At 46.3% G+C, this 22,733-nt stretch overlaps 2 protein-coding genes across 5 annotated transcripts in view; one reads left to right on the forward strand and one right to left on the reverse strand.

The window, feature by feature from the left end:
- The window catches only part of RFFL (ring finger and FYVE like domain containing E3 ubiquitin protein ligase), a 76,423-nt gene extending 72,310 nt beyond the window's left edge, over positions 1 to 4,113 (forward strand). The window contains exons 8-9 of one of the 2 annotated variants that reach the window (XR_010024559.1): positions 3,146 to 3,410; positions 4,005 to 4,113. The gene's annotated coding sequence lies outside the window, so the exon portion shown is untranslated. Of the gene's footprint in view, positions 1 to 3,145; positions 3,411 to 4,004 lie in introns of those variants that run through there. The other variant, XM_063108979.1, reaches the window with a different exon arrangement.
- On the reverse strand, positions 204 to 21,654 carry LIG3 (DNA ligase 3). Of its 3 annotated transcripts, none has more exons than XM_063108975.1 (20): positions 21,561 to 21,654; positions 18,675 to 19,228; positions 16,534 to 16,677; positions 13,688 to 13,885; positions 12,871 to 13,022; positions 12,017 to 12,183; positions 11,810 to 11,887; positions 11,180 to 11,348; positions 9,460 to 9,615; positions 7,361 to 7,492; positions 6,982 to 7,061; positions 5,587 to 5,674; positions 5,115 to 5,192; positions 4,672 to 4,795; positions 3,981 to 4,123; positions 3,582 to 3,656; positions 3,255 to 3,401; positions 2,523 to 2,727; positions 2,025 to 2,152; positions 204 to 883 (listed from the first exon to the last, which is right to left on the reverse strand). In XM_063108975.1, the coding sequence occupies exons 2-20, from the start codon at positions 19,222 to 19,224 to the stop codon at positions 650 to 652; spliced, it is 3,048 nt and encodes a 1,015-aa protein (XP_062965045.1). In that variant the 5' UTR covers positions 19,225 to 19,228; positions 21,561 to 21,654; the 3' UTR covers positions 204 to 649. The 3 variants fall into 3 exon arrangements, with proteins under 3 accessions (XP_062965045.1, XP_062965046.1, XP_062965047.1); XM_063108976.1 differs by having other exon boundaries at positions 21,586 to 21,653; XM_063108977.1 differs by lacking the exon at positions 204 to 883 and adding an exon at positions 904 to 1,824.
- Positions 21,655 to 22,733: the final 1,079 nt, after the last annotated feature.

A 22,733-nucleotide genomic window follows, 5' to 3' on the forward strand; every position in this document is an offset into this window, starting at 1 on the left:
TTCAGGTGTGGATTTTTATCCTTAAAGAGCAGTCTTGTTTCCAGATTTTGGGGAGGTAGATCTTCCTGGAGCCCGCTAAGCCCCCAGAGGAGTAGCCCAAATAACTACCTTTTCCTCACAAAGGCCACGTTTTCCCACCTGATTCTAGTCCTCCTCCCTTCAAACTGGAGACCCCTCACCCTGTGATAGAACAGAAAATAAAGTCATCATAAAAGTTCATTTTCTTTCGAATGAGGGTTCATTCCTGGCAAAAGGGTCAAGGCTGAATACAAGTTTTGCCAAATAGAAGCATTTCTGAGGGCAGTCTTTTAAATACAACTTTAAAATGAGTCAGGAAGTAAAAAGAATAATTTGTGGACAGAGCTTCAGTGGCCCAGCCTTCCAGAGATAACTGCAAGATATTCAGCACCCAGATCTGAAAGATCTATTTAAACCAGCAGAGAAACTGATTTCATGTGTGACATCCACAGCAACTAATTCCTGGTCAAGAAGAGACCATGAAGAGTTGGTGGATTTTGGAAGATGCACTGCTTGGAGAAGAAAGTCCAACCCCCCATTCTGTTCCTCTGTCTACCTGCCTTCATCCTGAGCCCAGTCCAGTGGTATGGTAAGGGAGAATACGACGCTCAGGGAGAGGAAGACAGCAGTCCTAGCAGGGAGCTACTAGTCTCCGTTTCCGGATGCATGCCCAAATCCATTCTGGGGACACCTGCTGGGCCTCAGGGTTCTTGTCCCTGCTGCCCAGCACATGTGTGGCTGAGGCCATGTCAAATTCCTGTACCAGGTCCCCATCGAATGCCACAAAGTAGCGTCTGAGACGGCTGAAGTCTGGTGTGGAGGGTGGCAAATAGAGCCGCACCCCAGTGAAGATGTCCAGCAGCACCTGCAAACACACAGGGGTCAGGGTGGGGTCGGACCTGCACTGGGTGCAGATGGGTCTTTACCCAGATGAGCACAGGACAGAGTAAAGGTAGACAGAAGAGGCCTAGAGTTCAGGACACAAGCAGAAAGAGTTTACTGAAGAAAAGGACCAGGCATCAATACCCCCACATCTTCCAGTCACTGCAAATTACACTCCCTGCCATCCCTGCCTAGGGGAAAAGGAGAGCAAAGGGATGGGCCCCAACATTTGAGACCTGGATACGGGAAAAGTACGTCTCTAAGAGCCATCCATGGCTCTCAGACTCAATGCTCCCAGACCCAGTGACATTCCCTGAAGATCAAGCAGCCCAGTCTGCACAACTAGGTAGATTGAGGAGTGCGAGTCCTGCTCATTACTGTGGAGGGTGCAGGGGCTGTGCACAGGGCAAAGAGATGGTAAGGGCTTCTACTGGTCTGCTGGGAACTGGGTTCAGGCCCTGAGTCATCAGATTTCTGTGCTTATTCTTGGGCAGAGGAGGGGAAGATAGGGCGCAATCAAACTGTAGTGATCATGTGTTCATTTCTCTGCCCTTTCGGCATCAGCTCCCTAGGATTGAGCCAGTAGTAAACCTAGTTCCTGGTTTCAGTGGGTGCTCATTAGATGTTGCCAACCTGAGACTGACAAATGAGTATAAAAGGGAAAGCTATCTCAGGTGGGAGGAGAGTCACCAAGCCAGTGCCCTCTCCCCATCTCCTTGCTGGCTGGTCCTGCTCCCACCCTGACCACAAACTCATACTGCTACACTCCCAAACCACACAGAGCTTTCTCCCCTTTACTGTAAATTGTGACTTGGGATCAGCAGCGGGGTGGGTGCCTGCAGCCTCTCCTGGCGAGGCTGAGCTGTTCTATCTCCTGCCTGCTGGCACAGCTCTCCTTCCTCTCTGCTGGCTGGCTGGCTGCCTCTGCAAGGCAACAAGAGTGCACAGGGTGGAGCAACAGCACTGCTGCCCTGCCCTCAACACAGGAGCAGCTGCAGGGAGGGGAGGGGTTTAGCTAATGTTCCCCCAAAGACCTTTATTCTTCTACTTTGAAAATTCAAGTACAGAGGGTTGGAAACACAAGGCCCTGGACCAAACTAGCCCATGTGGTGCGTTATTCTTACCTTCACCTTTGTTTGGCATGGGGTCTCATCAGCAGCTTTGCGCTTCTTCCCCACTTTCACTGGAGAAGACTTCGTGGACAGCTTCTCTCCCACTTTCACAGGGGAAGGCTTTGCAGTCAGCATGTTGCCTGCAGGACAGTTTGGGATAAGAACTAAGAGGGCAGGGATTGCTGATAATGGTCCCCGAGGACAAGGGCAGCACAGGGAAGGACCAGGCCCTTTCTCTGCTATGAGCGTTGGGGGGAGGGGAGGGAAGAGCTATCAGCCAAGCCCTTTAGCTCAGAACTGACTTATCCCCCGGGCAGACTGGCTCTCCTAGGGTGCTGTCATTCAGGTTTGCTGAGCAGATATAGGGTGTCCAACTGAACAGCTTCTGGCCCATGGCTGGACACACATGAGCTAAAGAGTTGGAACATGAGACTGGGTCCCTGCTTTTCCATCTCTTACCCTCAAACCCCCTCTTCATTACCACACTCCCCTCCCTTATCCTTACACTACCTTTGCTGTTGGCGTTACTTAACTTTCCTTCTGCCTTCTTGGCACTGGTGGAGGGCTTGTTGGGGGAACCTCTGGGGGCCTTGCGGGACACAGCAGACCCCAAGGTGCCCTCGTTCTCTCCACTGCTGCCCCCTGTAGTGGAGCTCCCCTCATCTCCAGCCACTACAGTGAAGTCTGCCTTCTCCTTAGACAGCTGGTATAGTTCCTGAGGAGGGGGAAGGAAAACACTGGGTGGTATCATTCCCTTTGACACTGGCATCAGGGGAGGTGTGTGTGGTGTGTTTTAGGGAAATGTGGCTGGGAAACAAAGAGGTGAGAAAGACAAAGGGCAGGGAAAAGGAACTGGCTTCCTTGGTGCTTTTCCAAAGGATGGCCCTGTAACCTGGGTAATTGGTACAAATCACTGTTGTCTAGTTCTTAATCATCAAAGCACGGACTGCTGGCTGGGACAGGCCGTCAAAAGGAGGCTGTGACAGCAAGCTCTTACTCTCTAGACCAAGGGCTGCTCAGTGGGGCCTCATGAATACAAGGCTCTCTGCTCAAAGATGCAGGCAGGAGGCCCAGTGCTGCTGCTCCTGACCTGGCACCCTCCCTCTCTAACTGCCCTTCTTGCTCTGTCCCAGTGGAATTGGGGAAGGAGAAGACAGAGGACATGTGAACAAGACAGATGCCCAAGGTTCCAAGGCCAGGACAGTGGGGTGGAGGACACATATGGAACCTAAGAGCTGGCACCTTGAGTTGCGGGAGATCAGTGGCAGACTTCCAGTCCTTATCGTCACGGATTCGGGTGCAGCGAGGAAACCGGATGGAGATACCATCAGCTGTGTGAGCCTCAGATTTGGAGAATTCAGCCCCTGTGATCTCCCACACGGCAGCTTTCTGTCAGAAGTAAGTCAGGCAGGTCAATAAGAAAACATCTCTCAAACAGCTAGAAGCAACACAGAACAGTTAAATCCAAAAAGGTTTTGGCTAACAGCTGGGAGACTACTGCTGCTGCTGCTGCTAAGTGAATTCAGGGAAGTCCCATTTCTTCTGGACCCCAAGCCACAGGGTTGATACCTTTGGGTCTGGAACAATGAAGTCAGGGTAGTAGATCTTATTGATCTTCAGCCAGTTGGGTATTTTGCTGGGATCCTGAAGGAGAAAAGATGCTGTTCTGGGCTGTTCCTAAGCTGAAACCGGCTTAAACCCCCCCTCTTCACAATGGGACTGTGAGAAAATGTGACAGATAAAAAGGCTGACCCTTACCCCATGTGATCCTCCCTGCTCAGAGGGAGCATGGCCTAGAGGTCATGCAAGCCATTTTCTACAAGGTGGCCACTCAGATTTTAAGGCCTAATCCTTCTCCCATGGCCAAGCAGTAGCTCTCCTTTCTGGGAGACAGATAAATGGTATTTGTAGTCCCCAAAGCTCAGCCTCTGTCTCAGTAGGCCAGGGTTAACCAGGTCCTTTCCTCACCTTGCTGATCTTTACCATGTCCAGTTCCTTCTGCAGGCGGGCGAGCGTTGCATCATCATGGCCTCCTGCGCACTTGGTGACTGTGCACCACTTCTGGCTGCTCGGGTCATAGCAGCCCATGAGGAAGATGGACATCATGCCACCTGCGAGGGGAGCATGGGATGAGGGTGGATTGGAGAGAGGCATCTCTGCCAGCCCCACAAGTCCAGTAAGAAGCAGCCTGGTAAAGGGGAAAGGGCCTGGGCCTTATTTAACCTTATGAGCCCCAATCTCCTCTTCAGTAAATTAGGGATAATCACACCCAACCTGTTGGGCTGTGGTGAACTGAATAGTGGCTGGCACATAGCAGATTGCCTAAAAGTATTAGTTCCTCAGACCCCAGGTTTTCTCTCCAGCCAGGGAAGAGATTTTCCCCAAGGAGAAAGCTGTCAGGTCCTGAAAAAATAGTTGGTTATGAGCTCCCCTGTTCCAGGCTAGCACAAGGTGTTCTTGCTTGACTTTTTCTTGCCCAAGTCTGTACTCTCTGATATTCCTGCCTGAGGTGACTTGGGTCAGGTGGGGCTCCAGATCCCACAACTTTGGAAGTTATGACTGCCCATGCTGGCAGATCAAGCAGTAAAAAGCCAGCTTGTATCTCAAGTGGTGCCTCTTCCAAAAGAGCACCATCCCAGGGGCTAGAGGCCATCCTGACCTTTGCTCCCTTGCCCATAGAAGGCTCCAAGGACCACCAGGTCAGCTGTGTCAGCCATGGCCCCCTCGTTCAAATAGTCTTTCTTCACTTTCAGCCAGTGCCGCTTTCCAGGCTCATACGTACCCTGAGGGGAAACAAAAGAGAGACCACAAACTAGAACAGAAACTCCATGAGGGTGGGATACCTCTTCACTGCTACATACCAGATCTATCACAGTGCCAGCTCACTCTGGGGAAGAGTTCTCAGGCTCTGGGCACTACGGGAGACATACACAAACCCATCCTCTAGATTCAGAGCAGACCTGTCCAAACCCTGGAAAGGCTCCCTTCAGCATCCACCCCTACCACCTCAGTCTGCCACCATCATCTCCTGCCAGGGCCGGAAAGACTCAGCAGAGAGGGCTTCAAGCCTGCAGATGAAAGCAGAGGGTGTGGCCATCTTACCTTCACATCCTTCAGCACCAGCCCTTCCAGCCCCTCCCGGATCACTCGATTTATCATGTCAGCCAAGTCTGAAGCTTTCTGAGGGACAAAGGGAGAAAGGGTTGTTGAGGTTGGTGTGAGAATAGAGGGTGGCATTGGAGTGAGGTGGGGATTGTTCTTTTTCACACGCTAGTAAAATGCCTACTGGAAACACCCTAACTAGAATATAATGGGTAAAGGGTTTGCAAAGCAGGGAACGTCCCAACCAGAGAGCTACTGTGACTTGGAGACATAGGGTGCTTACTGGAGGATTACCATGCCCTGCCCTCCTGGGTGAAGACTAGTAAACAACATATACAATAGTCAAAGGAAAACACATCAGCAGCCCCCATAAGAGAATAATTAAGACTCACTCTCCTAATCACACTTGACCCAAGGAGCTCTCTACTTTCAAACCATTTTGACCCTGCCTAGGAGAAGGGCCTTCTCTTACTGTGACTTGCTTCATTTCTGAGAACATGATCCGGTTGGGAATTTCAACCATGTTGTCATGAAGAAACTTCCGCCGCTCACACAGAGGCCTAAGGGGTACAGGAGAGCTGAGGTCAGGCCAGGATCCTCCCACCCCTATTAGGTAATCTGAGGAGGGAAGGGGCAATGATAAAGCTGCTGCTTCATGAGCGGTCTGCCATGCATTAAAGCCCTCATGTGGGCTAGCCAGCTAGCTCAGCTGGTTAGAGCTGGTGCTGATAAAGCCCTCATGTGTAATATTTCTTTTTTTTTTTTTAAAAAGATGACCGGTAAGGGGATCTTAACCCTTGACTTGGTGTTGTGAGCACCACGCTCAGCCAGTGAGCGAACCGGCCATCCGTATATGGGATCCGAACCCGGGGCCTTGGTGTTCTCAGCACCACACTCTCCTAAGTGAGCCACGGGCCGGCCCTCATGTGTAATATTTCTGCTGTGAAGGGCTGAGAGGGCTCCATCGTGACTGAAGATGGACAACTATGAGTGGTGGCACAGAGCCAGTTCAGAGTGATAGTTTGTGTTTCTATTTTATCAAGCCCAAATAGAACTGGCCTCTAGTCCAGATGTTATAAATTCTGGTCCGACTTGAAAAATGACTCTGACTCTCACTTTTTAGCCCCTGTACCCTGTTTCCCCCAATCCCAAGGCTGGCTGGTCCTTGAGTCAGCAGGCTGAGATAGGCCACAGCACCCAAATCCCAACTCTAACCACCCCTGCCCCCCACCCCAATTCTTTCTCTTTTCTACTTCCTTCTCCTTCCACAATCAAGGATGTGGCCACTGCAGGAGGAGCAGGGTTAGGGATATATTTCTAAGTGTGGAAGGGGCCAATATTGGTTTCTTGGGCCCAAGCATTTGGTTTCATCCAAGTCAAGACTGCTAGTTGTCCCCAAGACAACCCTATCCATGGCCTCCCCTACAATCAGGAGCTTCCTGTTGTCTGCCTCTTCTGAAATGGAAACCTCTGAGCTGAAAAACATCTGCCTTAAGCCCCCATGGATGCCACTGAATAAATAAACGGAAACCCCACTGTGCTCACAGTCTATTTCTCTGCAGCAGTCTATTTAGCTTTAGCAGATAAATTTCTTTGGGAGTTTGGGTTTCCTCTGTGACTTAAGTACTCAGAGATGAGATGGAGTCAACACTCTTCCTCACATCAAATGGGGAGTTGATTATGTAGCAATTGTGCTGCCTCTCAGCTCCCTTCTGCCACTGCCCCTGCCAAGCACCTGGGCACGAAGGAATATACGCACCAGCCCTGTCTCCTTCCCTCTTTCCAACCTAAACCCACCACCACCCCACCCAGGAAATGAAAACAAATTCCTGGCAGTTCCTGGCTTTAAAGATGCTAGCCAACTCACCTGTCCATCAAGCTGACATCGTTGAAGTAGATACAGTCAAAAACAAACAGGCAGACATTAGCATCTTGGAAAGCAGCTTTCTGCAAGGGAAAATGAGGTAGTAGGTACATGAGGGACAAAAGTCAGAGGGCATGAAAAATGGGGACTACCAGTACACTTCAGGAAGCCCTCTGAAACACCTGATGGAAAAATCTTATTTGTGCTCTGAAGCCCCTGGACCATAAGGGCACTCAGTAGAATGGAAACCAACCCAATCATAAGTTGGTTCCAGTACCAGCAACATTTTATGCAAAAAAAAAAAAAAAAGACATATCTAAGCTCAAGGCTAAATTCAGAAACAGTTCAGAAGCGAAGAATAACCCCTACCCCAGGCCAGTACCTTGTGCACTCCCAAAGTCCCAAAGGGCAGTGGTTTGCCTGTCTTGTTGTCAATCAGGAGCACCTCAGAGTCCAAGATCATACTGTGGCCCCCAGGAAAAGCCTGAGGGATGTAGTCTTTAAAGTGTGCCACCTGGAAGTAGGAGGGTAGCATTGGTAAGAGATAAATGGACAGCTGGGACCCAAAGCCAACCCACGGACAGCAAACCTCAGGTCCCAGAAGGAATGCAGAACAATAACATGCAGAAACCCAGCTAATGTGCAAAACATATAGCTAGGCCTTGTCAGCTACCCAGACAAGAGGAATAGGGTATCTGTTTTAGTGCCTCTGACCAGACCCACAAAGAGGTCAGCCCATGCGGAGCCACTTTCTATGGGCTGTAGAGAGAGCAGAGTTTTGAAGAAAAAAGGAAGAAACAGAGTGAGCATATCGGGGGAGGAGATAGAGGGAGAGAGGGAGGAAAGGCAGACAGGCAGATATTAGTGCTTGTTGCAGAAAATGGATGGGGAGAATTGGGGGTTAGGGGAGAACAGACTGTTGGAAAGAAGATAGGAAGAAATGAACACTCTTAGGAGCAGTAAGGAAATGTCTTCTGTACAGCAGTGTCTTCTGTTAAGTGGGAACCCATAGTCATGTTCAGAATGAGTTAATGTTTGGAACTGAGTTTTTCTTGAAAAAGGAAGAGCCCTAATCTTTATCGGCTCTATACAGGGAAAGGTCCCACTGTAACCCAGGCAGCTCTTGCCAAGTGATGCCAGCATGGGGTCCAAAGAGTACGACTATGATCCAATTCCTCACCTGGGCAGGACACACAGGCCATCACTACCCAGGATGCTTGCAGCAGGAACAGGAAAGGCCTCCACATCCATTCCACTCCCCTTCAATCCCCAACCCAGCCTTTTAAGAACCAAAAGCACATCAGAAGGAAGGGATGAGTGAACCTTGGGTAAGGGAAAGCAGGAAAAGGGCTCATTCTGGAAAGCCATACTCAAACTTCTTCCTGGGCCATAGGAAGTGCCTATTTAACAGCAACCTCACCAGGAGCAGTTCCTCAGCAACTTTACAGAGCCCCACAGAATAAGTGAACCTGCGGGGCCGGCCTGTGGCTCGCTCGGGAGAGTGCAGTGCTGCTAACACCAAGGCCACAGGTTCGGATCCCATATAGGGATGGCCGGTTCGCTCACTGGCTGAGCGTGGTGCTGACAACACCAAGCCAAGGGTTAAGATCCCCTTACCGGTCATCTTTAAAAAAAAAAAAAAAAAAAAGTGAACCTGCAGTAAAGCTCCATGTGGAGGCCACTGCTTAGCTCTCCTCTTGGACACCTGAAACAAATGGTCTGACTGCTTTGTCCCCAGCACTCCAGGAAGGTAAGGCTCAGGTAAGCACACTGACCACACAAATGCCCCCCTGATCCCTGGGGCTCTGAAAAACTGGGTCTGGGCTAGGAAAGAAGAGGGTAGCAAGGACAGGAATTCCATCTACTCATAAGCTACTGAAGCCAGATGTTCCAGAGGCTTTTCTCTGAAGACACCCCAAAGTCTCAGTGGCCCTAGGAGCCGAGAAGGGCTGAGGAACAAGGTTCTCAATGCTCCCACTCCCAATTAGGGCAGGAATCTGGACTCCAGATGTCCCCCATGGGATTGTGTTTACATCAGAATCCAAGTTTCATGACAGCCAGAACTTTTGGTCATTCTTTCCACTGCTGTATGCCCACTGGCTGTAAGGTGCACAAGCATTTGATAAATATTTGTTGAACACATTAATGAATGACAGTCCCTTGTACATGAGCCTTAATTTGGTTCAGGAGGAGCACAGCAACTCAACAGCTAAGCTCACTGTCCCAATGTCACTGTGGGCAAATGAATTATCAGTGTCCCAGGGAGCTCTGTTCTGACTAACCCAAGTCTGGACTCTTTGGCTGTCCCTGCTGGGCAGTGCTTCATTACTAGAAGACTCCAAAATTGACTAAATAAATCGACTCATTCATTCAGCAAATAGAAACCAAACCCTATTATGTACAATAATGGAACTCTGCTTCTGAGTTTCTCAGAGAAGGGAAGGGGCAAGGCAGTCCTGGAGGAAAGAAAGGAACTTATACCTTGTGAGGCAGGACGGGCTTGAGACTGCGGCTGAAGTAGCTGAAGTGGTCCCCGTTCTTATGTACCTGGACTCGCTCACCATCATACTTGATCTCAGAGAACATGCCGTTAGGACACTTCTTCATGGCATACTCGATGGACTTGCAGGCCTCGGCCTTGGGGTGGGGAAAACAAAGCCTGGAGACTTTCAGTGAAGGGCTGCTAAGCATGGACAACCAAAGAGCCCGGAACTGGGTTAGTCAGGACAGGACCCGAGTCCTTGGGACTGACTGCCCAGAGCGTATGCTCAGGGCAGGCCATTGAAGGTGATGGGAATGGAAAGGGATAGGCAATGTTGTATTCTATGAAATCATCACCAGAGTTGACACAGGAGCTTGCATTTTGAGGAATATGAATGCTATTCATTGTAGAACAAATAAAATTCCACTGAAACAGGATTTAATTTTTTCCCTCAATAATTTAGGGTATTGCAGAGCCTCTGGCTTATTATTAAACACACTGGTTATCTCAGCACAAGAGGAATGTAAACATAAGATTAAGGAGTGCAGGTGACAGTGAGGCTGGCAGGGTGACGGTGATGAGGGATCCATGGGACAAGACATCCCGACACAGGAGTGTTTACTCACATACCTGTGCCAGCCTGACTCAAACAACAATAGCTACCTTTTGGGTGCTTGTCAGATCACTTAATCTCATTTCATCTGTGATGTGATATTGTACCTGACAAACACTGTTTTCATTTTATGAATGAGAAAACTGAAGGTCAGAGAGATTAGGTACTTGCTTAATGTTCCATAGCTAGTAAACAGCAGGAATGAGATTTAAATTTAGGCCCAATTCCAAAGCCTATGTGGTTAACCACTAAGCTATATAACCCATGCCACTCTTCAACTGACAGGTTGCAGAACAGACTCCAGGAAAAATTCTTATAAAAGTCAGAAAGGCCACTACTGCAGGTGACTGGAGTCCTGTCCCTAGGATGGAGATCTCACTGTTTTAGTGCTGGTTGTCTCACATTCCTAGCAGGGACAAAACGCTTCCCTATCCCAAACAAAGAACTCTAAACCAAGGCTTCAGTATAACACATAAGACAGTTTCAAAAAAAAGCACCATACTCCACTGGAAAACCCCATGCATACGTGGTGGGTCCTGCTGCACAGGAAAACAGATGACAGAAAGGAAATCCCATTTCTCATGAAATGAGCAGAGGCCCAAAATTATCTCTATCAGAGTTGGTCTTCATTCTTTAAGCTTCCTCTCCCTCCCAAGTAACCCTGTCCTAGGAAGCCTGGTTCTGCTGCTTACTCTCAGAGCTACTTTGTGGTAGGTCACAGAACCTCAGGTGTTACTTAACACATCTACTGGTATTCAGGTAAGATGATAGATAAACCATACTAGGCAGATGCTTCAGAGAGTGTCAGACATCATTCACACAAGAAAACTAAAGACCAAGAGAGGCCAAATAACTCATCTAAGATTCTATAGCTTGTTGGTGGCACAGCTAAGACTAGCATTCAGTTTTTCCATTAGATCACCTGTCTTCTCTTTTGCCTTCACTTCCCCATTGCAAAATGATGCCCTGCACTTCCACTATTCCTTCCCCAAACTCCTCCAGTCACCTTGCAAGAGCTCTCCACATTCATGCCCTCTTAGATCTCACCCCAAAGGATGTGAAACTTGCAGAGGCGTGCAGAGCAGGGGTGGGGCAATGCTCCTCACCAGCATGGGCTGCACGGGTGTCATCAGCGAGGCCTGAACACTCAGAGTCTGTCTCCGGCCCGGCTTCTTCTCCACCTCCTGCTCGTTGCGAAGGACCCTTTCCACCACGTCCTGCAGGTTGCGCGAGGCTTTGAAGGCTTCATAAGCATTGGGGTCGAGCGCGTCTAACCTGCCAAGAGGAATGGGAGCAAGGAAACAAAACCAATACCTTTGACATTATGGTCCTCACAGAGAAGAGAGACGATCCCAATCTGTAGAGAAGTGGTTGTGTTCTATTGTCTAAAGACTTTCATAGAAAAAAAAAATACTCTTAGAAAATTCAGCTCTTTTGACAACCTGTGCCTACCTGGATGCCACCTTATCTGAGAAGGGGGCTGGAGTGGGCAAGGGACTCATACTACACTTACTGAACATATTCCATACTCTCAATTTTGTAACAACTCTGTGAGAAAGGTATTGTTATCCCCATTTTAACATGAGAAATGGAGGGAGAGACAAGTCACGTGATGGACCAGGATCCCACTAGAAGGTGGAATGAGGATTCAATTCCAGATCAGGTCTCCAAAGTCCTGACACCAGCTGGGAATAAAGGAAGCTGGCAGCTCAGCTGTCAGAGGAGCTGGTACTTACACATGTTTTGCACCTGAGTTCATCTTCAGATCATGTTTGATCAATCTGATGATGCATTTAAGGTCATTGGCTGTACACCTAGGGGGATGAGGCATATTTAACTTGGTCTTTGAAGAGCTCTATAGCCCCGAACCTTCCTTCCCAAGTGATTCCATCTCCCTAAGCCCATCCCTGTCAGGCATGGTTTCACTGGGGCAGCTCTCCCACCTGGAGGCAATGTCCTGCAACGCCTGTTGCTGCTCATCCTCCTTGGTGAGCTTGGAGAGCCGCAGGAGGAATTCATCCACTTCCTGGATGGTAAGGAGGCTCTTGGCAGCTGGAGGAAAAGACTTGCTCTGCTCAAAGAAGACTCTGATTGTCTCTGACACGTCACCCTGTCTCCAAAAACCAAAATGCCACTTCTGCAATCCCAGGGTGGCCAAGTATATCCTCCAAGACCCCAGGACTAAAGATAAATTAAGAGATTTCAATCATAACTCCTGTCCCCAACTGAACATATCTATCTCACTTCTTAGAGACACTATCCCATCCACAGTTCCTAGAAGGGGCATGTCTATTCACCACAGGATCTATCCACCTGCCTTAGCTGAGAAGAGACACAAGAATCCAGGGACTGAGTCATTTAGATTCCTGCTTAAGAATCTGAACTAAGAAGCAAATATGTTATTACATAATGGGAGTGCTTGGATGGAAACTTTCTATGGTGCTAAGGCTGGAGGCATGAATAAACCAAAGCTGAATGGTAAGTCCAAGTTATAGGGGAGAAAAGGGAAGAAAAAAAAAACAGCCCAGAATAGAGCCCCAGGAGAGATGAAGGAGAATCTCATATACCAACTTTTGATATCCAAGAATTTTGTGGCTCAGCAATGGTATGATTTCAGTCCTCAGAAACTTATGAAATTAACAGCTGTAGCCTCACATTCAGCTCCCCTTATAACGGATGCCTGCTCAAATGTTTCAGTTTCCTAAAACAGTAGGCCCTGACCACAAAAAAGAGAATGCAAGTGCCCGACTTGGCAAAGCCCCACCTAGAATGTGGCCTACCCTCCCCTTCCTCTGACCTGCTCTAGGTCCCGTGCCATGTCATCTGGGTTGCAGTTAAAAATGCGGCTGAAAAGCTTCACAATCTGCTTATCATTCAAGTTGTAAACACTCTTAATGACACCTGGCAGCAGCAGCTTCACTGTTAGGTATACATCACCGTGGAAACCATCTGGAGATAGAAGAAAGGAACTCTTCCTGAGAAATCAAGCTTAAACAAATAAATACATAAACTCAAAGAAGCCAAGATCAAAAGAGATCTATATATCACTGCCTGTGCTCCCATAGGACCCTGTGCATATCACTATGGTAGGCGAAGCCACAGAACTCAGTGGCTGAAGGCGGATGTGTCTGCCTCACCTTTAGTCCATGGATGAACTCCCACTGGACAGAGCCATGAATTTCACTTCATGCACCCAGTGACAAGCACATTACAGATGCTCAGTGATGATTTGTTAGATGAAAAAAGAAAACAGAATTGGAAAATTCTATTCCAAGCTGTTTTTCATAAAAACCTAATCAAATATGCAGAATAGTGAATTTTCCTACTGGTCAAATGGGATGGGTTCTTCTAGCCTCCTGGGGGCAGAATAAAGGCAGAGGAAGAAATATGCCAAAGTGGTCTGAACAGAATTGGCTATATAATTTGTGGGGTCCAGTACAAAATACAAATGAAGGGTCCCTTGCCCAAAATTATTAAGAATTTCAAGACAGCAATAGCAGAGCATTAAACCAAGCATAGAACCCTGTGCATATGGATAGTTCACATGCCCATGTAGCCAACATGGCTCTGAGCTCTTCAGAGGAAAAGCCCATTCAGGTTGCTCATGGCCCTACCTCCTGCTGAGCCCTTCTGCAGGAAGTCCTGGATGATCTGTGTCTTTGTGTTGTAGCTAGGATTATCAGCAACCATGGCGCACAACTTCCGAAACTCCCGTAGCAGACAATCCTTGTGCCTGGGGTCACATTTGCTTGAGGACAGACTTATCTTACGGGTAGGGCTTGAGGGGGTTTCTCCACAGTTGTTGGGCTTGGCTGTTGGAGAAAGAAACAAGAGATGATTCATTTTGCCTTTCTGAGAAGGAAAAAAGGGAAGAAAAAAATTACTAGTCCTTCTGATGACGATTTATATGTAGCTTCACTTAATCCCCTCAAAGGGGGATTTTATATATTTTATATAAAAGGGCTCTGAGCTGTCAAATGATAGTGGTGGGACCAGAACTCAAGTCCTCCGACCTCAGGTCTAGGCTTCTTTCAACCACATAAAGCTGCTTTCGATCCCCAGATAGCTTCTGAGTCCAAGTGGTTTGGCTTTATTTGTTTTCTTCAGCTGAGTCAATCACAAGAATATCTCCAAATAATAAAAGAGGCAACAGGGTGTAGGGTGAAAAAAGCACAGTTACTGCAGTAAGACTTCAGTGCAAAATACTAAGTCCACAATGAACCTGAACTTTAGCCTTCTCATTCATAAAATGGGCCTAAATAAAAGTACATCCTAGTGTTAACTGAAAACAAATGAAACTACACACATAAAGGCTCCTACCCTATGCTATCTGTTACGTGAGGCCAATACATGATCCTGATCTCAATTCCTGTTTCCACCTCATGCCCTAGCAAAGTTCTCCTGAATCCCTGTCTATGAAATAGTAATTCTATGTTTATATAAAAGAAATCATATGTATGTGTATGTGTATACATATATGTGTGTATGGTGAAAAGGAAAGAAAATTTAACATTTCACAGTTTGTCTCTACTGCCACAATCTACCCCTTTAAGAAATGTGATTTGAACCCTGAGCTCACTGACTCCAAAGTTGATATTCTTCACCACTAGTTTGTACTGCCTCCCAACAAACAGCAATACCCTTCAGATGCTTTTTTCCTTCCTGCTCCATGTTCCACAAACATTCCAACCCTTTGAACAAACAGCTGTAAGAACTATGAAGAGAAATCAAGGGATATGGTCAACGCACAGCATCTCCCTTCTTCCATACTTTCATCTCCAGTTCAGGCAAGTTTAGGGATGTAATTTCTTAAAATTCTTCCATTATCAAAACACAAGGAGAATGAAACTAGATCCATACCTCTCGCCGTATACTAAAATCAACTCAAAATGGATTAAGGATTTAAATATACACCCTGAAACAATAAAACTTCCTAAAGAAAACATAGGAGAAACACTTCAGGAAATAGGACTGGACACAGACTTCATGAATACGACCCCAAAAGCACGGGCAACCAAAGGAAAAATAAACAAATGGGATTATATCAAACTAAAAAGCTTCTGCACAGCAAAAGAAACAATTAAAAGAGTTAAAAGACAACCAACAGAGTGGGAGAAAATATTTGCAAAATATATATCTGACAAAGGATTAATATCCAGAATATATAAGGAACTCAAACAACTTTACAAGAAGAAAACAAGCAACCCAATTAAAAAATGGGCAAAAGAGCTAAATCGGCATTTCTCTAAGGAAGATATCCAAATGGCCAACAGACATATGAAAAAATGCTCAACATCACTCAGCATCCGGGAAATGCAAATTAAAACCACACTGAGATACCATCTAACCCCAGTTAGGATGGCTAAAATCCAAAAGACTATGAACGATAAATGCTGGCGAGGCTGCAGAGAAAAAGGAACTCTCATACATTGTTGGTGGGACTGCAAAATGGTGCAGCCTCTATGGAAAATGGTATGGAGGTTCCTCAAACAATTGCAGATAGATCTACCATACGACCCAGCTATCCCACTGTTGGGAATATACCCAGAGGAATGGAAATCATCAAGTCGAAGGTATACCTGTTTCCCAATGTTTATCGCAGCACTCTTTACAATAGCCAAGAGTTGGAACCAGCCCAAATGCCCATCATCAGATGAGTGGATACGGAAAATGTGGTACATCTACACAATGGAATACTACTCAGCTATAAAAACGAATGAAATACTGCCATTTGCAACAACATGGATGGACCTTGAGAGAATTATATTAAGTGAAACAAGTCAGGCACAGAAAGAGAAATACCACATGTTCTCACTTATTGGTGGGAGCTAAAAATTAATATATAAATTCACACACACACACACACACACACACACACACACACACACACACACACACACACACACACACACACACACACACACACACACACACACACACACACACACACACACACACACACACACACACACACAAAAAAAAAACCGGGGGAGGGAAGAAGATATAACAACCATAATTATTTGAAGTTGATAGGACAAGCAAACAGAAAGGACATTGTTGGGGGGGAGGGGGGGAGGGAGAAGGGAGGGAGGTTTTGGTGATGGGGAGCAATAATCAGCCACAATGTATATCGACAAAATAAAATTAAAAAAAAAAAAAAAAAAACAGAAGGAAATAAAGGACAGGTTATAAAAATCTGTCTGACCCAGGTAGCTACTTCAAGGGGGAAAATTCTTGACAAGACAAACATCTACCTGGTGCAACAGAGATTAAAGTATCCAAAGAAATGCTACACAAATGAAATGTTGAGAATTAGCCATTACCTGTCTTTTATCAGAGAGAAGCAAATTATTAATGAGAGCCTCGACAACAAAGAATTTTCACTTTTAGCCAGATGCCTAAATAGGATTTCAAATAAAAGGGGGACTATAATAGCTAAAGTAGCCCTAACCTATATTACCTGAAAAGCCAGAAAATTTCCGGGGATTGGTATTGGTGACAAATGAGGTGCCTTTCATTGGAGATGTCACTTGGCCAGTGGTTGTCAATTTAGCCTGAACAACAGCTTTCTTCTTTGGTGTGCTTGATGCCTTAGATGACAAATCTGTAGTATTCAAAAAAAAGAAGGGAAATATTCTTTAGTGAAAGATCTTTGAGAAAGCTTCCAAACAACCTATCAACTGCTGTTACAGCCTTCCTTGCTAAGTCACTACCACAGCACTACCCCTAGGCTGGCTAGTTGTTTTGAGGGAAGGGAGTATGTGACAGAGTATTGGACAGAGGGGACAGAAGGGTGTTCTGGGGACAAAAGATCCAGTTACCATATACCTCTATTAGTAACTAAATTTTCATCAACATTCTCCACCTCTTACACCACATATAATAATTTCTCAAAGTGATAAGATTGGGGGGGAATCAGAAATCATATCTTGAGACATAAAACTTGGAGACCCCAGCTCCATAGAATTAGCCCTAATTTATAGATGAACAAAAAAGTAAATGAAGATGGATCACAGAGAATGTCGGTTTGGCATAGGTAGGAAAATTTCCAGCTGCTGAGTTATGAGTCATGTGACAGTTTAACTGCCCTTGTATCTTTCTTTCCCTGAATAAGAAATGGGTCAAGAAGTTAAAAAAGGCTGAAGCCACAAGCCAAGGCAGGGCAGGGTGAGATGGGGAGCTTGAGAATATACAGGAAGTAGAATTTTCTCTCCTTGAAGACTTTTTTCTCCTCAAAGAACAAGGATAGATTTTTAGAGCTACTGTTAGAATCTCCCTGCAATGACCAGAACTATACTTAATTGAAGATATGACTATTATTTTAAAGACAATGATGGTCAAAGAGGACTAACTGGATTTGAAGGTATTGGTGTAAGATTTCTAAAATACGCATATGTACATGAATACACATGGACATGTGAATATGTATTTGTATATATGTATGTGTGTTTATGTGTATATACATGCATATATTTTTTAGCTCTGACTGCTGAAAGGGGTTAGAAGCAAAGACAACCCATGACAATGAGGACAAGCAACATTTAGATTTTGGTCTCTAATACTATTCCCCAATAACAGGAACCTGGACTCCTCAGAGAAATAGTTGATTCCAGGGCTGGGGTAGGACACATACAAAATAAGACAAAGAATATCTTGTTATGCCTTAGAGTAAGAAAGTACTTTAAAACATTTTTTAAAAGAAATAATGAGGGAGTGCAGGACACAGAAGCCATCTTAAAGGGGCTCCTAACTGGCCAAATATGGGACAGTTAAGTACCAAATTAATTTAAAACAATAATGAATTATAAGCCACTGGGGAAAAAGTAGTAATCCATGAGTCCATAACAGATAATAAATTAATAGATAAGAGGGGGTAGTAATGTGTACTCTGTTCTTCAAAAATGTCAAAGTCATAAAAGAAAGACACGGAAATGTTACAGATTTAAGGAAGCCAAAGAGACAAAACAACTAAATGTAATACCTGATCCAATCCTAGACTGGAATCCTAGACTGGAGAGGATTTAAAAGCTATTATTCGATCTATTGACAAAATAGTATACAGATGGTAGATTAAAGTATTATATCAGGATAAATTTACTGAAGTTGATAGCTGTATTATGGTCATGTAAGAGAATATTCCTGTTCTCAAGATGTACATACTGAAATATTTAAAAGTAAATGGCAGGGCAGGCCAGTTAGCTCAGCTGGTTAAAACAAGGTGCTATAACACCAAGGTCAAGGGTTCGGACCCCCATACTGGCCAGCTGCAAAAAAAAAAAAAAAAAAAAAAGATAAAAGTCCATGACGTATGCAACTTAATTTCAGGAAAAAAAAACAAAACAAAACACCGTGTACATGTGTGTGTAAAGAGAGCACATGAACACAAATGATAAAGCAAACAGAGTAAAATGTGAACAGGAAAATCTGGATAAAGGGAATATGAGTGTTCTATTGTACTATTTTTTTTCTTGCAACTTTTCTGTGAATTTAAAATTATATCCAAATAAAAAAATTTTTTTTAAATAGAGAAAAAAGTTACACTCTCCTTATCTCTTTTCTCTCAGCACCAGTAAGATGAGAAAGCAGTGTTCTCTATCCCACCTGCAATGTGCTGGGTTATCTGTTCCTTCTCATTATCTTCCAGCTCTTCCCAGCCTTCCAGCTCTGTGAGGTCTTCGATTTTTTTTGTGGTGGCCCGGGCCCGCTCCAGTTTCTCAAACATGCATTTAATATGGTACCACTCTTTCATATCACCCCCAGACTCTGAGAAGGGATTGGGCACCACTTTGCCAATTCGGCACATGCCCTTCACAATCTTTTCCTTGCATTTTTTGCAGCCAGCTGTGCCACGCTTGGCATAGTCCACGCAGAACCGTTGCTCAGCCATCTCACAGGGGCCACTGCACAGTTCCACATGTGACCCTGGCAAGAAAACAAGGCTGGTGGCACGTGGTCTTAGACAGCCTCCCTGGAATGACAGAACAGGCTTTCTTCTCTGGAGGAGGCGGCACTGATGAAGTAGATCTGTTTCTGACCACTGGCTGAATTGTCTTACATTAGCCCAGCGATGTTGTTCTCGGAATAGGCACGGTTCTTTTCGGCCAAGTGCACGGAGGGTTTGTTGGAAGAGGATCCTGAAAGCCAAAGTCATGCAACTGCACGAAAGGTTGGGAAACAAAAAAAGTGAGATATAAACAAGGAGCTAGGCTTCCAATTTCTCACAGGCCAGAGTCTTATATAGTCCATGCTGACTAATCAAACACTTGCCAAAGTATTAAAGATTCACTGCCTATAGGGATGAAGAGTTCCAATACAGGAAAATCCAGTTCGCAAAAGGATGTTCAATCATCTAATGTACACATGCGTATCTAGTAAATCACAATTAAGAGAATCCAAATAACATAAAAGCCTTTTTTCAGGCCATCAGCAATGTGATGTCATAATGGATGATGATCTCCAAGTATTACAAGATCCTGAAGTTTCTAATCACCAAGAAAAATTACATTATGTTCATGAAGTTTTTAATTAGAAGTATAACCCATATGCCATCCCCAGAAAATAATTAAGCCACTAGATAGATTTGTGATTTAATCAGAATCCCTATTTTGAGAGGCAACTAAACAGAGCCTTGAACTAGAGTGCCTGGGTTCAAATCCAGCTCAGCCACTTATTAACTGGGTGACTTTGATAGTTTATTTACTCTCTCTGTTCCTCAGTTTTTCATCTGTAAAATGTGGCTAATAATAGTTCCTAACCCAAGGGGTGGTTGTTTTAAAAGTAAAGCCCTTAGAACACAGTTGGGTACACAGCAAGGACTCAGTAAATGTTGGCTCTTATTGCAGAGGCTCCCTATGTGCAATTAACCTGTTTATAAGCAACTGGAATCAGGGAATGCTGAAGGAACTGGACAGCAAGAAAAGGGATTATGTCTGTACCTTTTTATATGCATATTTTCTTTTCTTTTTTTTAAAGATGACCGGTAAGGGGATCTTAACCCTTGGCTTGGTGTTGTCAGCACCACGCTCACCCAGTGAGCCAACCGGCCATCCCTATATGGGATCCGAACCCGTGGCCTTGGTGTTATCAGCACCACACTCTCCCGAGTGAGCCAAGGGCCGGCCCTATATGCATATTATCTAAAGTATCTTTAAAGTTCTAATTTTAAATATACTGGAAATTATTTTTAGTCTGCATACCACTGTGAAGTGAAACTGCCATTGTTGTAATAAAAGCAGGCTTTACTTATTGTAGTGCAACATAGTGTAGAGAAAAGTAGGTGGACTTTGGAATCAGGGATAAGGCCTGCAAGTTTGACCATACAGCTATGGACGGCTACCTCTGAGAAATCTCTTAACTTCTCTGGGTCTGTTTTATTTCTAAAACAGGGAAAATAATACCTACCTCACAGGGTGGCTGGGAAAACTGAAATGAATCCATGGATAGGCTACGTGTGTGTGTTGAGGGGGGGTCTTTCTGAACTCCCAGAAAATGTACACAAATGGGGCCGGCCCGTGGCTCACTCGGGAGAGTGTGGTGCTGATAACACCAAGGCCACGGGTTCGGATCCCATATAGGGATGGCCGGTTGGCTCACTGGGTGAGCGTGGTGCTGACAACACCAAGTTAAGGGTTAAGATCCCCTTACCGGTCAGCTTTAAAAAAAAAAAAAAAAAAAAGGAAAATGTACACAAAATATGTATATTCGAAAATGTATGTTACTTGGGAAGAGAAGGTCCATAACGTTCATAAGATTCACAAAGAGCTACATACTCCCCCCCCCCCCCAACGTTTAAGAACCACGAAGTGAGACAAGTGAGAGAATGGAGGGCAAGACGAGGAGCTCAGAACAAGCTGGGTTTCATTCCATGGAAAGTCATTTATAGAGCGACCCGCAGGCCTCCGCCCGGAATAATAAAAGAAGCCGACTTTGAGGGAGGCTCAGGAGGCGCTGGGCCACGAGGAGGCACAATGCTGCTTTGAGGCAACCCGTCGGTGCCCCCACTCCCAGAGGCCGCAGCCACCGGGCTGAGGAGGAAACCGCTGGGGCCTGGCCGCTTTTCCACAAGGATTTCCAGCGACGCTTTGGGAGAGGGGGCCGGCAAGCGGGGCCGGCGGCGGGGCTGCGGCACGGGGCGCTCCTCCACCGAGCGGACGCCGGCGGGAAGCGAAAAGGCTTTCACACTCCCACCGGAGCGCGCACACTGCAGCGCCGCCAGGGTGCACAACGGGCCGGCATCCGAGGAGGTCGCCGCGGGCCCCAGGCCCGGGGACTGGGCCCCTTCCCTCGCGCGGCCCCGTGGGGGGTCCCTAGGAGCCGCGAGCCTCCCCGTGGGTCCCGGGGGCCGCCACGTCACGGAGGGTGTGCCCCCGGGCTCCGCAGGCGGGCGGGGGAGGAGCCGAGGGGCTGTCTCCCAGTCCGCGCCGAGCTCCGGGCCCCGGCCTGTTTTCCACCCTAGGCCGGGCCCCGCCGCGCCGTGCCGTCCCTCACCTGCTTCCCCGGCTCCGGCGCTCACCGTAGGCCTGGACCAGGCGCCCACAGGCCCCGGGCTGCTCCCGACAGTTGGAGCTCCTGTCTCTTTAAATCCGGGTCCTTGAGCGGGCGGCAGCGGCAGCGCGCAGGCGCAAAATCCCGGACCCCAGCCTCCATACCGCCCCTGTCCCCGCCTGCCGCGTGTTCTGTGGTCCGTTTCGGCCAGTCGGATTTGGGGGTGGTTCCCCATCTGGGACCGCGGCGGGAGACAGCGGAGATTGGTCGCCCCGGAGCGCAGCCTGGCCCTGACTTCCGAGGATCCCCCTGATTTTCTCATATCGTTAGAGATTATCTAGTCCTTAAAGATACTGGTTGAGAAACTGTTGTAATGAGCTTGGGGAAGGCAAAAATCGCGTCATTCAACCTGTTTTCTCGTCCCTCTGTCTTGTATCCCACACAGAGCCTAGCACATAGTAAGTATTCAGTAACTTTTATTGACTTGAAAAGAGGCACTAGATAGATAGTAAATAGGTAGACACAAAGTGTAAAGAAGTGATGGGGGGAGTAACCCCTTGCTTGTATATCGTTTAAAGTGTGTTATCTCTTTTAAACGTCAAGTCAGCTTTATGAGAATTAGGGATGGTTATTTTTACAAAAGAGTAGCAGGCTCAGACACGATAGGTGACCTTGTTCAGAGTCTAGGAATGGCAAACAACTGGTCCTTGTTAAGAAGGCAAAGGTCAGGTCTTGGAGGGAATTCTGTGTTTGGCTTTAATTATGTAGGGTATGGAGAGCCATGAAGGGGCTTAGGGAATAATAATTACTGTTGAATTTGGGTAGGGGAGACACTGAGGCAAGAGCACCAATTAAAAGGCCCTTCCTTGTAAGGGCTGCCCAGTTAACTCAGTTGGTTAGAGCGCAGCCTAGTAACACCACGGTCACGGATTCGGATCCTAGTACCAGCTAGCCGTCAAAAAAATTAAGTAAAGGTTCTTGTAGTGACCTGTGTGAGAAATGAAAGTGGCTTGAACAAATTCAGTTAATTGAGGCGGAGAGGAAGGTGTGTTTTTGAAAATCATTTAGATTTGAATTAACTTCTAGAAAAAGTACTCATTTATTAATGAAATAAAGATAACTTGGTCAGATATATAATGGTGCTGTCAATTGAAATAGAAAATAAGAGGGGAAGAG

The sequence above is a fragment of the Cynocephalus volans genome, chromosome 10 (genome assembly GCF_027409185.1).
Source record: "Cynocephalus volans isolate mCynVol1 chromosome 10, mCynVol1.pri, whole genome shotgun sequence".
Lineage (NCBI taxonomy): Eukaryota > Metazoa > Chordata > Mammalia > Dermoptera > Cynocephalidae > Cynocephalus > Cynocephalus volans.

What these genes read in the sequence shown, in the direction of transcription:
- LIG3 (XM_063108975.1), bottom strand. Translation starts at nt 19,224, where the DNA reads ATGACTTTGGCTTTCAGGATCCTCTTCCAACAAACCCTCCGTGCACTT. An exon ending in GCAGAAGGGCTCAGCAGGAG is followed by an intron (nt 13,023 to 13,687) that starts GTAGGGCCATGA and finishes TTCTATCTCCAG; the next exon opens with ATGGTTTCCACGGTGATGTA. An exon ending in CATGCCAAACAAAGGTGAAG is followed by an intron (nt 884 to 2,024) that starts GTAAGAATAACG and finishes GTGTGTTTGCAG; the next exon opens with GTGCTGCTGGACATCTTCAC.